The 14,961-nt window shown below is 50.3% G+C and overlaps 2 protein-coding genes across 2 annotated transcripts; both read right to left on the bottom strand.

Annotated features, from left to right (window-relative positions):
- Positions 1–14: 14 nt before the first annotated feature.
- LOC148890981 (potassium voltage-gated channel subfamily B member 2-like) lies at positions 15–8,932 on the bottom strand. Its single transcript, XM_089009209.1, has 3 exons — positions 8,099–8,932; positions 4,942–5,625; positions 15–3,141 (listed from the first exon to the last, which is right to left on the bottom strand). Exons 2-3 carry the CDS (start codon positions 5,512–5,514, stop codon positions 1,795–1,797), a joined length of 1,920 nt encoding a protein of 639 aa, XP_088865335.1. The 5' UTR covers positions 5,515–5,625; positions 8,099–8,932; the 3' UTR covers positions 15–1,794.
- Positions 8,933–9,065: 133 nt separating this feature from the next.
- dnajb6a (DnaJ heat shock protein family (Hsp40) member B6a) lies at positions 9,066–14,139 on the bottom strand. The gene is made up of 8 exons (XM_089009212.1): positions 13,928–14,139; positions 12,896–12,992; positions 11,927–12,036; positions 11,776–11,841; positions 11,589–11,699; positions 11,075–11,224; positions 10,804–11,005; positions 9,066–10,003 (listed from the first exon to the last, which is right to left on the bottom strand). Exons 2-8 carry the CDS (start codon positions 12,958–12,960, stop codon positions 9,898–9,900), a joined length of 810 nt encoding a protein of 269 aa, XP_088865338.1. The 5' UTR covers positions 12,961–12,992; positions 13,928–14,139; the 3' UTR covers positions 9,066–9,897.
- Between the last annotated feature and the right edge of the window lie 822 nt (positions 14,140–14,961).

The following is a 14,961-nucleotide window of genomic DNA, read 5'->3' as shown; positions in this document are numbered from 1 at the left end:
AACACACCAGGAAGTATTGGGTCATGCCCACACATTTTATTTCTTTATTTTGCATGTCTCAAGAAATGAATGAAAAGACACTATTCGCTAGGTAGCGGTTGATTTTGACAGCTGGCTAATTGTCACAATTTGCTTCCACTAGATCCATGATGATGATGATGATGATGATGAAGAAGAACCTCACAAAAACAAAACAAAACAAAACAAAAAAATTGGCGACCAAGTGGCAAATGGGCTTGCGTCGTTGTTAGGGCTCATTAGTTATTCGTGTGATTTATGATAATAATAATAATAATAATCCATTTCATTTCTAAGCGTCTTTCAAAACTCTCAAGGTCACTTTACAGTCACAGGATCGTTTTTTTCTTTGGGTGAGCAGCGGAATCCACATGCGCCATCAAATCAAATACTGTAGATAGAAAGCTAGCTAGCTAAGAAATAGCGAGATGGCGAAACAGCCATATAGCTAACAGGAAGTAACTCAAATAGATAGAAAGCTAGCTAGAGATATCCAATAGATAGCTATACCGCTATATAGCTAACAGGAAGTATCTATTGGCTATCTCTTAGCTAGCTAGCTTTCTATCTATTTGAGGTACTTTCTGTTAGCTAGATAGCTGTATCCTGTGACTGGAAAGTGTCCTTAAGAGTTTTGAGAGGCGCTTATAGATGAAATCTATTATGATTATTGTTATTATCTGTTGGCCAAAAATTGAGTGTAATCCAGCATTTGTTTTTTCCGTCTTCCACCTTCTCATAAATTGTCTATTTATGAAAAGGCACCCATGTTTAAGTAGATCTCAATGTCAACGAGAACATTCGGCGCCATTGCCTTATAGAAAACTAGAAAAAAAAACAGGAAAAAAAAGTCACGGTCCACCCTCTCAACTGTTTTGGGTCTGCGGACACACTTGGTGTCGCTCAAACTAGATTTTCTCTCAAAGTGTCGGGTGTCAAACTCGAGGCTCGGGGGCCGGATTTGGCTCGCTGTAGCATTCAGCGTGGCCCACAAAATCAAGTCACACGTGTCCATTTCGCCACCGCTTCCACCGTCGTCGCGGTAACGACACGGCGGCCCTCCACACATCAAAAGCCTTCACTGGATTTGAAGGCGGCGTCACGTCATCCTTTGCACTAAAACGGCCACAAAAGGCCAAAGTTATCCGACCGTCACGTGCTGCGGCCTCGCTGAGCACCTGGGATGGATTCCGGCACGTGACGTCACTGGCTACAATTGTCGACGGCTCTCAAAAGGGGCCTGCCTGTGCAACAAAGAGCGGTCAAAAGCATGCGCGAGTCTCATAGAGACCAAATTGGGGAGGTGCATGCACAAGTGCACCAACTGTGGTGGGCAAAAATGGCCCCTCCATTCCTTTGGACTCTTTACGACTCTTTACGACTCTTTCCGACTCTTTGTGACTCTTTGTGACCTGCGACTCAGGTTGAGTCAAACAACTCCTTCGGCAGCGTCACTTTCGGGGACGATTGAGTCGATGAAGTTGTTGCTCCTCTCAAATTGTCTGCGGGATGCGAACAAACAGCAAATCCCACAAAAAGGGAGAGTCAACAAACAAAACGGTGTGCAAGACGTCCTTCAAGACGGCGCCGCACGAGTGGCTGCCTTTCCAGCAGTTCATCTATTTTGTTTTTCTACTTTGATTCCTTTCATCACTTTGCTGCTGTGAAATGTCCATTTCTCCAGTGCGAGACTAACAAAGGCAACTCCAATCCACTCCAATTGTTTGCGCCGCATCCAAGGAGCGAGCGGACGCTCGTATTCGGGAGGCCGCGGGCTCACATGCTCATTTCGCGGGAGGGGGGCAGACCGCCACGCGAAATGTGGTTTTCTCGCTGGTCGCCAGCCGGCGACGGCGCCTTCCCGGCCCCCCCGACCGGCGCGAGCGTCTCCTGGCAACAGTTGAGGAGGTCGGCCTCGGCGGGGGGGCTCACCGAACCTGTTGCGGCGCTCTCCGGGGCCGTCCCCGCCGCCAGCGCATCGTCCCGGGAGTCTACGGTCTTTTGGCGCCCGATGGGATGGGCCCGAGGACCGGACGGCAACTCGGCGGCGCCGATGCGACTCAGATCCAAAGGAGGGGGCGGGCACAGCGGTCGGGCGCTCGGCGACCTTCTTCCCGTGGCGCGGGCGGGCGCCAACGCGTTCATCTCCAGCTCCTCCCGGACGACTTTGTCCAGGTGGCGGGAGTCGGGCGAGCCGGCTGTCGCCACCTGCCGGTAAGCGGCCGGGCCTCGGGGGTCGCGTTTGCCGGGCGACGAGTGGTTGTCGGCCGGGCGCTTGGGCTCCTCCCTCTTTTCCACCAGCACGTCGGTGAGCTCCATGTTGCGCGCAAAAGCCCCTTTGGGACCGACGGAAACGATGCTGCCGCTGCGCTTGGCGCGCTCCAGGGCCTCCCTCCTCTTGATGGCCTTCTCCTGCCTCTTCTGCTCGCGGTAGAACTCGGAGAAGTTGTTGACGATGATGGGGATGGGCAGGGCGATGACCAGCACGCCGGCGATGCAGCAGAGCCCGCCCACGATCTTGCCCAGCAGGGTTTGCGGGTAGATGTCGCCGTAGCCCACGGTGGTCATGGTGATGGTGGCCCACCAGAAGGAGGCGGGGATGCTGGTGAACTTGGTGGAGTCCTCGTCTTTCTCGGCGAAGAAGACCAGGCTGGAAAAGATCATGATGCCCATGGCCAGGAAGAGGATGAGCAGGCCTAATTCGTTGTAGCTTCTGCGCAGGGTGAAGCCCAGCGACTGCAGGCCCGTGGAGTGGCGGGCCAACTTCAGGATCCGCAGAATCCGCATGATGCGGAAGATCTGCACCACGCGCCGCACGTTCTGGAACTGCATGACGTTCTTGTCGGACTCGGTCAGGCAGAGGGTCACGTAGTAAGGCAGGATGGCCAGCAAGTCGATGATGTTGAGCGGCGCTTTCAGGAAGTTCCAGCGGTTGGGGGCCGACAGCAGGCGCAGCAGGTACTCCGCCGTGAACCAGGCGATGCACGCCGCCTCCACGTGGGCCAGGCTGGGGTTGTCGTTGAACTGGCCAAACTCGTCCACCATCTGCAGCTCGGGCAAGGTGTTGAGGGACAAGGAAATGGTGGAGACGACGATGAAGAGGATGGAGATCATCGCCAGGATCTGCAAGACAGGGACGGACGGACGGACGGACGTTAGCTTCGCTCTGCCCTTTCCGTTGGCGGGCCCCAGATCGGGATGGGCCGCCTCGTGGGAACGCCCCTAGGACAGGCGGCGGGTGAGGCGCCATAAGCCGCCGCCGCCGCCGTGGCGGCGCGGGCCGTTTTGGGATAATTCTAATAGGATTGCCTCGCTATCTATAGCGAGGATAGAGACCCGTGACGAGCCGTGACGAGCCGTGACGAGCCGTGACGAGCCGTTACTCATTTGTTCCCCCGCCGACCCGAAGAATCAAACACGGGACGCCTCTGACCGCAAAGAAAACCCTGATGTCCAAAACACAGGGACTCAAAAAGCAAAGCTATGGTATCGAGCGCTTGGGTGGACATATTTGTCGGCTCCCTCGGCCGACTTGGAGGCCCCCGTGTCCTCTGACGTGACAGCAAAGGGGCAGGTCATCAAGGCCGTCCCACTTGACGGCGACTTTGAAAGCGGCCAAATGCCAAGAGAAGACGTCGGCATTCTTGGTCAACTTACAATTGGCCAACGGAGTCAAAACTTTGTCGTTCGTACCGGTTGCTATATCTGCTCCGAGTCACGTACTTTGTCCTGCGGACATTAGGGAGATATAAATGGGGCCGATACGACCAGTCAGACTTTAGTTCGCTGACGAAGCCTCTTGGATAGGAGGCCAAACCTTCACTTTTGTACAGATGACGGCTGAAGAAAACCTTCTCATCGATGGATGGACCACTCCTGTACGACTGAGACCTATTTGTCCTGCGGTGTTCCGCAGGGCTCCATTTTTGGGGGCTCTGCTGTTCGCGCTCGACCTGCTCCCGTTGGGTTCCATCCTAAGGAAACATGCTCTATTCTCTCCACGGGCAGACACTTTGTCACGAAGGCCACTAGTATCGTGCCTGGAGGAAATCAAAACCAGGATGGCACAAAACCTCTTCAACTTCCATGAAAAGAAGACAGAAGTGATAGCGTTTGGTCCCAGTGGCCCATGTCCGTCCCATCCCGTAGACTTGGGGCCCCCTGGCTCCTTATCTGAAGTCAACAGTCTCAAACTCGGGTCTTTCTTCGACCGGACGGTGACTTGAAACCAATCGCTTCTGTTGTTCTTTCACCGTTGATGCCTTTGTCAAATTTTGGCTGGATGACTGGAATGGCCTTGGAGTCACACGATCCTCCATAAGGCATCTCCAGCCGGTCCAGAATGCTGCCGCTGCTCGTAAGAGGGAGCACATACTGTAACTGCTCCTCTGGCATCCATTCGCTGGTTCCTTCTACATTTTTGAGTTCTCTATTGTTTGTTTTCAAAAAATCCATCCTCATCCGGCCCCGACAGCGGTGTGCCTCTGCTGAGCAAGTACCAAAAACTAAACGGAGGCTGAGAGGGGGTGGAGCCTTTTCCGTTTCTCCAGAATGACCTCTGACTGAACATTCGGGAAGACCCCTCAGTGCCCATCTTTCAACCTCACCCGTACTTGTCCCCCCTGGTGCTTTCTACTCTCTTTGTCCGTCCGTCTATGGTTAGCTGCTCCACGTTCCGCAGTCCGTATGCAGCTTTGTCCGTTTGAAAGTGCCTGCTCGCGTTGAGACGTAATCAGCTGCAGCCTTTGCCGCTCGGAGGAGGCTCTTTGATTGGCGGGGAGCTGCGTGCCACACGGGCAGCGGCCTAAGAAGCTCACCCGCCGTTCGCCGTCCATTTGCAAATGAAGCGGCCGGCGCGAGCGGCGTTCGATGGTAACGGCGGCGAGCGAGCGAGCTAGCGCGGGCGCTTCAAAGGGACCTTACCTTGGCCGCCGCCGAGGAGCTGGGTTTCTCCAGCAGGTCCCACAGCTTCCGGCGCTGGTCGGGGCAGCAGCCCAGCTCCTCCTCCTGCCGCTCGCCTTCCTTTTCCCTCAGCGTCTCGGCCTCCCGCCTCAGCTCCTCGTTCATCTGCTCTTTCTTCTGGTGGTAGCGGGCCTGGCAGCAGGATTCCAGGTAGATCTCGTCGATGCCCCAGTAGTCCAGCTCCTGGCCGAAGGACAGGGCGCACATCTCCTCCATCATGTGCAGCTTGCCGGTCCGGTAGAAGTTGAGGATGGAGGAGAAGGCCACGGGGTGGCGGTCGAAGAAGTACTCGTTGTCGGAGAGCCCGTAGTCGTCGCACAGCTCCAGCAGCGACTCGTGGGTGTTGCAGTCCCGCAGGCGCCCCAGGCGGGTCCTGGGGAGGCGGTCCAGGGTACGCCACAGGACCTCGTGGGTCAGGCCTCCCACGTTGAGCCGGACCTTCCGGGAGCGGGCCTTGACGCGGATGATGTCGATGGGTTCCGGGGGCAGCAGCGGCGCCGCCGCCGGCCGCCCGTACGGCGCTTTGTCCGCCATGCTGGCGCTCGCTCGCTCGCTCGCTCGCTGGCGGAGGAGGAGGAGGAGGAGGAGGTGGGCCGCGCCCGCCCGGGGCTTTTCACTGACGCCGACTTTGGCGTCCGTCCATGCCTGCGAGCGGGGCAAAAGGGAAGTTAGCTTCGCAAGCGCCGTCGGATGTCCTTTGACGGCGGGCGGGACCTTCATCTGATTTGTCTAAGACGCTAGCGCAAATCCTCGCGGGGGCATTAGCCCTCGTCTGCGCGAGGTAATTATAGTCTGTCTATCTTCCCTCGTAGGGGACACCGCCCTCACTTTTCAAAGCTGGAGCCAGTCGCCCCCGTCCCAAAACATTTGGCCAATGGCCGTCATCCTCATTTCCATTCCAGCTTTCATACTGACTACAGTGATACCTCGGCTCGCCAAACTTCATTGCTTCCCAGGAAGTGTGCGTAAAGCCAAAAGTGTGTCTTTTCAAACATTCATTTCCCATCGGAAACCATTCAAGTGAAAATAATCCGTTCCCGGGTCCCCATAAAACATCTTTTTCAACTAAAGAAGCCCCGAAACTCACAAAACAGACCTTATTTGAAAGAAATAAAGTGTACTGTATAATCTAGTGGTTTGATTGACCTTTGTGATGGTCGTTGATGGCTTGATGGAATGGAGAGCTTCTTGCATCAAGAAGCTCTGGCTTGTCCATCTTGGAAGTTGTGAGATTGCAACAGATGCAGGCAGACACACTCGAAACTTCATTGATAGCTGCTTCCCTTGCTTGTGTGTTCTCTTCAAACTGTACAGATGGCTTGTGCGGGTTATTTGTGGAGCCTGATTGATGGGATATTTTAACCTTGCGGTCTACACTCTGCCTTTCAACTATCAATCAAGTTGAAACGAGTCCAAACGTCACTGTTTTTCTCACAATTTCACTTTTGTGGCCCCCCGTGATGATCCACAGGCTCAATTTGGAACAGAAAAATTTGAAAAAAAAAAAAAAAAAATCCACGTCATTTCTAAGTGCCTTTCAAAACTGTCAAGGTCACTTTACATTCACAGGATAAGTTTTTTTGTGTGGGTGAGCAGCGGCAGCCACACGGGCCAGGATTCACTCAACCCGGAATAACTCAAATAGATAGAAAGCTAGTTAGCTAACTAATAGTGAGCTAATAGATAGCTAGCCAGACAGCTAGATATCTAGCCAGATAGTCAGAAAGCTAGCTATCTAGCTAATAGCTATCCAATAGATAGATAGCTAGATAGCCAGCCAGATAGTCACCAACCTGCCAAAATGTTCCTTTTTCCAACTTCCTCTTTAATTGACATATAGAATGCCCCCCCCCCTACTTTACGCAATTATGATGACACAGTTTGTTGATATTAAATGAAAATAGTGGCTTAGAAGTGCACTTAAATGCACCCAAAAATCTAACAAGCAGCAAAGTTATTAACATTGAATTGAATTTCTATGTATTTTTTTAAATTTATTGTTACATTCATTCAATAGAATTGCAGTTCTTTGCGATCATTATGGAGCGATCTCACTGGCTGGCAGTCAAGATGGTGGAAGAAGAAGGCGACATTCCTCATCAAGTGTTATCAAATGCTGATGAGAGCGGCCTTTTTTGGAAAAGAAAAATGCCGAACCGGACTTTCGTTACAAAGGAAGCCAAGTCCGTCGCTGGCCGTGTGCGCCGATGAAAGATAGGCTAACCCTCCCTCCTTCCGACAGTCCTTATGGAATGTGACTCTCCCTCCCACTCCATTCCATCAAGCCATCAACGACCATCACAAAGGTCAATAAATAAATTACTTTATTATACGGTACACTTTATTTCTTTAGTTACAACACAATAGCTTGTGTAGTTTTAAAGCTTATTTAGCAGAACCTTTATGGGGACCTGGGAACGGATTATTCTCATTTTTAATGGTTTCCTATGGGAAATTAATGTTTGGAAGACACAGCTTTTGCCGTAAATGCACTTTCTGGGAACTTGAGGTATCACTGTACAGTTTATTTCTTTAATTAAAATCCCATCGCACATTTATTATACAAAAAATAAGGTCTATTTTGTGTCGTTTTACGGCTTATTGAGTCAAAAATGATGTTTTATGGGGACCTGGGAACGGATGATTGTCATTGGAATGGTTTCCTTTGGGAAATTCAACGCTTGGCAGACGACCTTTGGGCCTTACACGCACTTTCTGGGAACCAATTAAGTTTGTGAGCTATTCCAGTTTAACTTTCAGTTGAAATGAAAAAGTGGCGTCTGTAGATTTTCTTGAGAAGGAAGCGCGGCCAAAATGTCGACAAGGCCAGTGCGTGCAAGGCAAACTATTTTGGTCAATCATTTATCCAAGTTTGAATGACGAAGCCGCCATTTCAGGCGTTTGTTCCTTTCCTAATTCACCGGCAGGAGATTAGGCCAACTGCGGCTAATCTCCAGATTATGTACGCGAGTGCCTCAAATGGGGAAAAAAAAAAACTAATAGGTCGTTCAAAAACATTTGGCTTTCCGGAATCACCAAATAGATCCCCAAGCTCCCCCCAAAATGGTTTGAGAGGAAAGATTTGAAAAGCGGCGTTGTGAAAATGCTAGGATCTGACCTGTGTGGATTTTGCCGAGCGAGCCTCCGAGCGCAAGTGTGCCGCCTGCGGTGGTCCCACCAGAGCAGACGCCCGAAAGCTCTCCGCTTTTCAACAGCGTGCCGATCCACGGGGGCCAAAGTTCCCCATTGCGCCTCCAAAGCGTCTCTGGAGACGGGCTGCGGCGGGAAACCTCCGGGTCGCCACCAAAGGGAGGGAGGGAGGGAGAAGGGAGGGAAGCCCCACGTCACAACAGAGAAGGGGGGAGGGCGGGCGGTTCCTTCAGCACCAAGGACAGCAGCGCGGCGCTGCGTTCCTTCAGCACCTAGGACAGCGCCGGGGCGCTCTTCTTCGGAAGAGACTGCTGGGGTCAAAGGTGGCCGCCACCTTTGACCCCTGCACAAGCCGCCAAACCTGTCACGAGTCAAAAACAGTGACTGTTATCAATGGTTGATCTTTAACTATTTTATAATTAATTGACGAGTTTTTCTTGCCATTCATAAATCCAAATTTTGTGGTAGGAAACCTGATTGTCTTCTTTCAAAATGAACTGAGACGATATCAGAAAACAATTCATAATAATAAGAATCCATTTGATTTCTCAGCGCCTTTCAAAACTCTCAAGGTCACTTTACAGTCACTGGATCAGTTTTTGGGTGGGTGAGCAGCGCCAGCGTTGACTCAACCCGGAAGTAACTCAAATAAATACAAAACTAGCTGGCTAGCTAATAGATCTATACACATATTTGACATTTGGGTTGGGAAAATCCTCTTGATTGGCCAGGTAGGTAGGACACACAAGGGCCCCCGGGCCTTGACTTTGACACCCGGCGTCATGAGGAACAAGCGCAAGCCGGCCTCCGACTTGATCCATTGGACAGATGAATCCAAACGTTTTTTCACACGCCAATCATTTTTTGGGGTTCAGACACGCCCCCAAAATCAAAGCAAGTGCGGCCGCCAAGCGTTCCATAAATGGCGGCCCGAGTGGAATGAAAATGGACATTTATTGGTTGACAAAGTACGAGCCGACTCGGGAATGGAAATACGGACATGACAATTGATACGACCGCTCAAGTCAGCGTCCACATTAAGACTCGACATCCAACGTGCATCGTTAAATAAACAAAATATACAAATGGTGGGTGACAAGACGGCAGCGCTGGAATCATTAAAGAGAAACAAAGTTAGACTGGCAAGAAAGAAGGAGGGGATGATGCGGTGATGACGGCCGTCTCACCACATTCTAGTCTTCAATTTACAAGGAACGGAGACTTTTTTGTCCGGGGTGTCGTTCAAAACCGACAGGGGGGAGGACGAGGGGCCTCCGAGTCACCTCGTGCTCCCACACCCGCCCGAAAGCGTCCAAGTGGAAAAGTCCGTCTGATGAGCTTGTTTTTTTTTTTTTTTGTTGAAACAAGTTCCAACCAAAGAGGCCGTCGCAAAGCCAATTCGGGTAGGCGCACCCCCACAAAATCCACGCCCACACCCCTCCGAAGGGGAAAAAATGGAAAAGTCCGTCTGCTGAGCTTGTTTTTTTTTTGTGAAACAAAGTCCGACCGAAGAGGTTGTCGCAAAGCCAATTTGGGTAGGCGCACCCCCACAAAATCCACGCCCACACCCCTCCGAAGGGGAAAAAATGGAAAAGTCCGTCTGCTGAGCTTGTTTTTTTTTTGTGAAACAAAGTCCGACCGAAGAGGTTGTCGCAAAGCCAATTTGGGTAGGCGCACCCCCACAAAAACCACCACCCCACCCTCCAAAGGAAAAAAAACATGTTTCCAATTGTTTGTTGCTTTTTGTTTTGTTTTGTTTTTGGTTGATCACTTGTGTTCCAGTCGCAGCATCTGCTCTTTGCCGTTGATGGTGAACGAGCGCAGTTGGCCGTCCTCCTCCACTTCCACCCGCTCTTCGCCGTTCTCCACCGTCCTGGAAAAAAGGACAACCCGTCACAAAAGCCACCGAATGCAATCAGGATTACAAATGGGGGGCCCTTTTGTGGACGGATCCACACCCCCACTTGACTTTTGCCGCTATGGGAAACCAGTACGGAGCCCATCATGAGATGAAAGGAGCGCCAATGCATCTGTGGAACGGTCGCGGCTTGGAATTGAAGCGGATTCACGTGGGACAGAAGATCTCTTGCCGTCAATGGATGCGACAGCTTCATGTTTGCTTCAACATTTAGCTTGTAGCAGACGTGCACATTCCGCCATGATGGCCCAGATCCACTGGTGAAAAGGACGCTTTGTGTCGTGTCTTGTATCATAAAACACTTGATTTATAAGCGTCTTTCAAAACTCTCAAGGTCACAGTCACAGGATCGGTTTTTCTGCGGGTGAGCAGTGGCAGCCACACGCACCAGCGTTCACTCAACCCGGAATAACTCAAATTAGACAGAAAGCTAGCTAGCTAGCTAACAGCTAGCGAACCAGACAGCTATTATTGTTAATTTTTTTTGTTATTTTGACTTGACGATGGCGCCATGAGAGTGTCTGCCTTTACAGCTGCTCCTGTATTTTGTTTTTCTACTTCTTCCTTTCCTTTCCTCATTTTGTGAAATGTCAATGTCACCACGACAGACAGGTCAGAATGCAAATGCTTTTTGTTTTGAGTTCCACTCAAGAATGGGAAAGACGAGGACGACAAAGGCCCAGAAGCCGTTTGGAGATGCGCGGCTGCGCGGCGAGGAGCGATCAATCGATCGATCGATCGATCGATCGGCTTACCTTTTGGTGGTGATCTTCCTGCCGTTGACGATTTTGGTGGAGGTGGACACGGATCGAAAGTTGCCCATGCCTCCTCCTCCTGCGCCGCCTCCCCCAAAGGAGCTGCTGGAGAAGGAGGTGAAGCCGCCTCCTCCCAGGCTGCCCATGGTGGTCAGGTGACCCATGTGACCCATGTGACCCATGGAGCCAAACGAACCGAAGCCTGGTGGAGGTCGGGGGTCATAATCACGATCCTAATCCAACAACAAGCGCTTAGGTGGGTCTTTCTTACCTGGATCGAAAGGCGAGAAGCCAGCACCAAAGGGAGGAAATCCCACAAACCCCCCCAGAAAGGAGCCGCCGCTCCGGCTTCGACTGGGCCGCTGGCTTTGGTGGCGGCGGCCGTGGCCAAAAAAAGGATCCTCGCCAAACGGATCGCCACCTTCAACAGCAATAAGAATCCATTTCATTCAGAAGCGCCTTTCAAAACTCTCACAGTCACTTTTCGGTCATGGGAGAAGTTTTTCTGTGGGTGAGCAGCGGCAGCCACACGCGCCACCGTTCACTCAACCAGGAAGTAAATAGATAGAAAGCTAGCTAGCTAGACAACTAGCTATATAAGTAATAGATTCCAATAAGTTAGCTAGGCCAGTTAGCTAATAGACAGCAAATAGATAGCTAATAGATCGTCAGCTAGACAACTAGCTATATAACCAATAGATAGCCAGCCAGACAGCTAGCTAGCTAGCCAGCCAGTTAGCTAATAGATAGCTAATAGAAAGCTCCCTTGAGGCCGAGGGACTTACCGAAAAGCTCGGCGAAGGGGTCGCGGCCTCCAAAGAACTCCCTGAACACGTCTTCCGGGTTGCGGAAGGTGAAGCCTCCGTGGAAATGATCCCCGTTGTGGAAGTGACTCCCTGCGGCACATTTGGCCAAAGCCGTTTAACCACTGGTTTTGTGGTTTTTTTTTGCCGTGAAAGGGCGTGACCTTACCTCGCCCGCGGGCGCCTCCCGTCAGCCCGTCTTTGCCATACAAGTCGTACGTGCTCCTCTTGTTGGCTGAAAAGGCAGAAAGAAAAAAAGGTGGTTTGGAAAGGCAGCCGTGGCGTCCATCCACGTTAGCCACATTAGCTTAGCCACCAACCATCAGAAAGGACTTCATAAGCCTCCGACAGCTCCTTGAATTTCTGCTCCGCCTCTTCTTTGTTTTCTGGGTTCTTATCGGGGTGCCACCGGAGGGCCAGTTTTCGATACCTGCGAAAGGTCAGCAGAACATTGAGATGGGAAGGGGGGGGGGGGCTCCGACGTTTCTTCTGTACCAAATACAGTCATTAGCTGGCCAATAGATAGCTGTTAGCTAGCGAATAGATAGCTATTAACTAGCAAATAGATAGCTAATACCTAGCAAATAGATATCTAACAGATAGCGAATAGATAGCTATTAGCTAGCCAATAGATAGCTAATACCTAGCCAATAGATACCTAATAGCTAGCTAATAGATAATACTAATAATGGTACATTTCATTGATAAGCGCCTTTCAAAACTCTCAAGGTCACTTTACAGTCACAGGATCAGTTTTTCTGTGGGTGAGCAGCGGCAGCCACATGCTCCAGCATTCATTCCCCGGGAAGTAACTCAAATAGATAGAAAGCTAGCTAGCTAGCCAACAGATCGCTAATAGCTACATAGCCAGCTATATAGTTAATAAATAGCTCGCGAGATAGCTAACGAGCCAGTGAGATAGCTAATAGATAACTAGCTGGATAGCGGTAGCCAACCCGGAAGTAACTCTATTGATAGAAAGCTAGCTAGCTAATGGATAGCTAATAAATAGGTAATAGATAGCCAGATAGCCAACAGCTACACAGCTTACATCCAGCCAGCTAATAGCTAGCTAATTGATAGCTAAGAAATAGCTAATAGATAGCCAGATCGCCAACTTGGCCGTTTCCTAATGATATATAATACCTAGTTAAATAGGCAGCCAGCAAGATAGCTAATAGATAGCCAGCTAAATATGGTGCCGTGCCTACGTCAAGTCCAAACGTTTTGTTTTGGACTTGACGTTGGCCAAACCTCGTAAGCTTTTCAAGTAAAGGTGGTGAACTGACGATTTCTTGATGTCATCTGCGGACGCGTCTCTCCGGACGCCCAGAATCTGGTAGTAGTCCACCATAGCGAGAGGTCAAAGAGGAGGCCGGGGGGGACCTATGACGGAAAACCAGAGAGGTCAAGAGGGGTCAAGGACATAAAACACCCAATGACGTCTCGTCCAACGGGTGTCCGGCTGCTCCGACGCCAAGCGAATAGCGATCACGCCTCGGTACGATCACGCCGTGACACGTGAAGCGCTGCCAACGACAATAAGGAGATATGGCGCCGAATGACAATGGCTGCCACATAGTCGATAGTCCATTAATCACTGACAGCCATTTTGGATTTCTGACGAAAATCTGCCCGCATTCGATCGTTGATATTTCCTCATGTATATTTTGAAATCTTTTCTTGTGTTTTCTGTTCTTGTTTAGAATTTCAAAAGCTTTCCAATGGTACCTTACTCGTTAAGATCTGCCAAAAATTAAGAAAGTTGTGATAATATAAACTGTACGAAAAAACTCCCTGACAGATTTTCATTGTTTTAACTGTGTCATTACAGGCACAAAATCCCCTCATATTTCCAAAATTATCATTTCCTTATTATTTGTCACCGAACAATAATCGCTACGTGATTTGAAAGCTATGGAAATGCACTTTAATATGCTATTAGAAAATGTGTGATGAATGATTCTTGAAAAATGTTCTCACATCCCTCCAAGTTGGGTATAAATAAACGCGTGAGCGACTTGGTCGTACACGACGATGAAGAATTGAGCGGCTAAACGAACGATTTGCTTTTCCGCGGACGTGAGCGAGCCATCCGTCGTCGAAAGCCGCTTTTGGTCGCTCAACTGCCCGCGGGACGACTGGAGCATCCCGTCGGTCAAGAAAAGAGGATCCAAGTGAAGTCGCCAAGCGGTCGAAGGCGGTTCGCTTCGGGGCTACTTGACGCGCGGTGCCTCCAAGCTAGCTTAGCCTACTTTAGCCTAGTTTAGCGCTGCTCGGTTGTCAACATCAACATCTGCGCATTCCTCGAGAGCTCTTACCGAAAAGCAATTCGGCGACGACAAACGTGGGAGAAGACGCACTCGCGGCACGCCAAGTCGTCGCGAGGCCTTCCCAAAAAAGAAACTAAACGGGCTTCTTCTTGCCACCGCGGACACTTTGGTGGATTAGTCGCATCGTTCGGTACTGCGTCGCCTTCGGCCGCAATTGCAGAGCGGCGGCTCCTCCCGCCCCCTTCTTTTTTTCCCCCTTCTTCTTCTCCTTCTTCTTCTTCTTTATTGGACGCAGCCACAAATTACCGCCGCCAATTGGACACAATCGGTATTGTAAGGACATTGGAGCATGAAACGAAGGCGTTTCAACAATCGCCTTTGGTTTGTGTAACTAGCGCCAATATGATAATCCTAATCCTAATCTAAGAGCCTTTCAAAACTCTCACGGTCACTTTACAGTCACATGATCAGTTTTTCTGTGGGTGAGCAGCGGCAACCGCACGCGCCGGCGTTCACTCAACCCGGAAGTAACTCAAATAGAGCGAGCCAGCCAGCTAATAGATAACTATGTCATTGGTTGCCGTGACAACAAATATATAATTTATTTGCTCTTGTTATTTTGTCAAAGTGTTGAACGTTTCTATGTGAACCTTTATATTTATGTTTGTCTGAAATCGTCCTTAGATTATTTGGTCACGATCACTTCCGGTTCCGTGTTACGAGAAACGGGACGAGATTGCGACAGAGAACGACGCTCTGTTTAGCGTCATCACGGGTGATCTACTTTGGGTTTATAAGGTGTACACCGCATGTTATTAATTTGCTTATTTACCGTACGTCTTGCCGAACTTATTGTAATGTTAATTGCTGTTTTTAAATGTCCTTCAGTGTTTACGGTATTCCGCAATAAGCGTTTGTGACATCAGTACGAGGCGTCATCCTTGACAGCTTGCACTTTCTTTTGCGACTCCAAAAGCTTCCGAACGCTCCAATTGGACCCAACGCTGCTTTTCAAAAGTTTTGGCGACGGCTGACTTGAGGAAATGAACACATTGAACACCCACAGAAAAAAACTGATCCTG

The sequence above is a fragment of the Hippocampus bargibanti genome, linkage group LG11, assembly GCF_051943395.1.
Source record: "Hippocampus bargibanti isolate YZ-2025 linkage group LG11, ASM5194339v1, whole genome shotgun sequence".
NCBI lineage: Eukaryota > Metazoa > Chordata > Actinopteri > Syngnathiformes > Syngnathidae > Hippocampus > Hippocampus bargibanti.
This window is presented reverse-complemented; position numbering and strand designations above follow the sequence as displayed.

Excerpts from the sequence above, each read along its gene's own strand:
- LOC148890981 (XM_089009209.1), bottom strand. The coding sequence starts at position 5,514 with ATGGCGGACAAAGCGCCGTACGGGCGGCCGGCGGCGGCGCCGCTGCTG. Across the intron at positions 3,142-4,941 it reads GCTCCTCGGCGGCGGCCAAG|ATCCTGGCGATGATCTCCAT; the intron begins GTAAGGTCCCTT and ends CCTGTCTTGCAG.
- dnajb6a (XM_089009212.1), bottom strand. The coding sequence starts at position 12,960 with ATGGTGGACTACTACCAGATTCTGGGCGTCCGGAGAGACGCGTCCGCA. Across the intron at positions 11,842-11,926 it reads TTATGAAGTCCTTTCTGATG|CCAACAAGAGGAGCACGTAC; the intron begins GTTGGTGGCTAA and ends CTGCCTTTTCAG. Across the intron at positions 11,225-11,588 it reads CCCCTTCGCCGAGCTTTTCG|GTGGCGATCCGTTTGGCGAG; the intron begins GTAAGTCCCTCG and ends TTGCTGTTGAAG.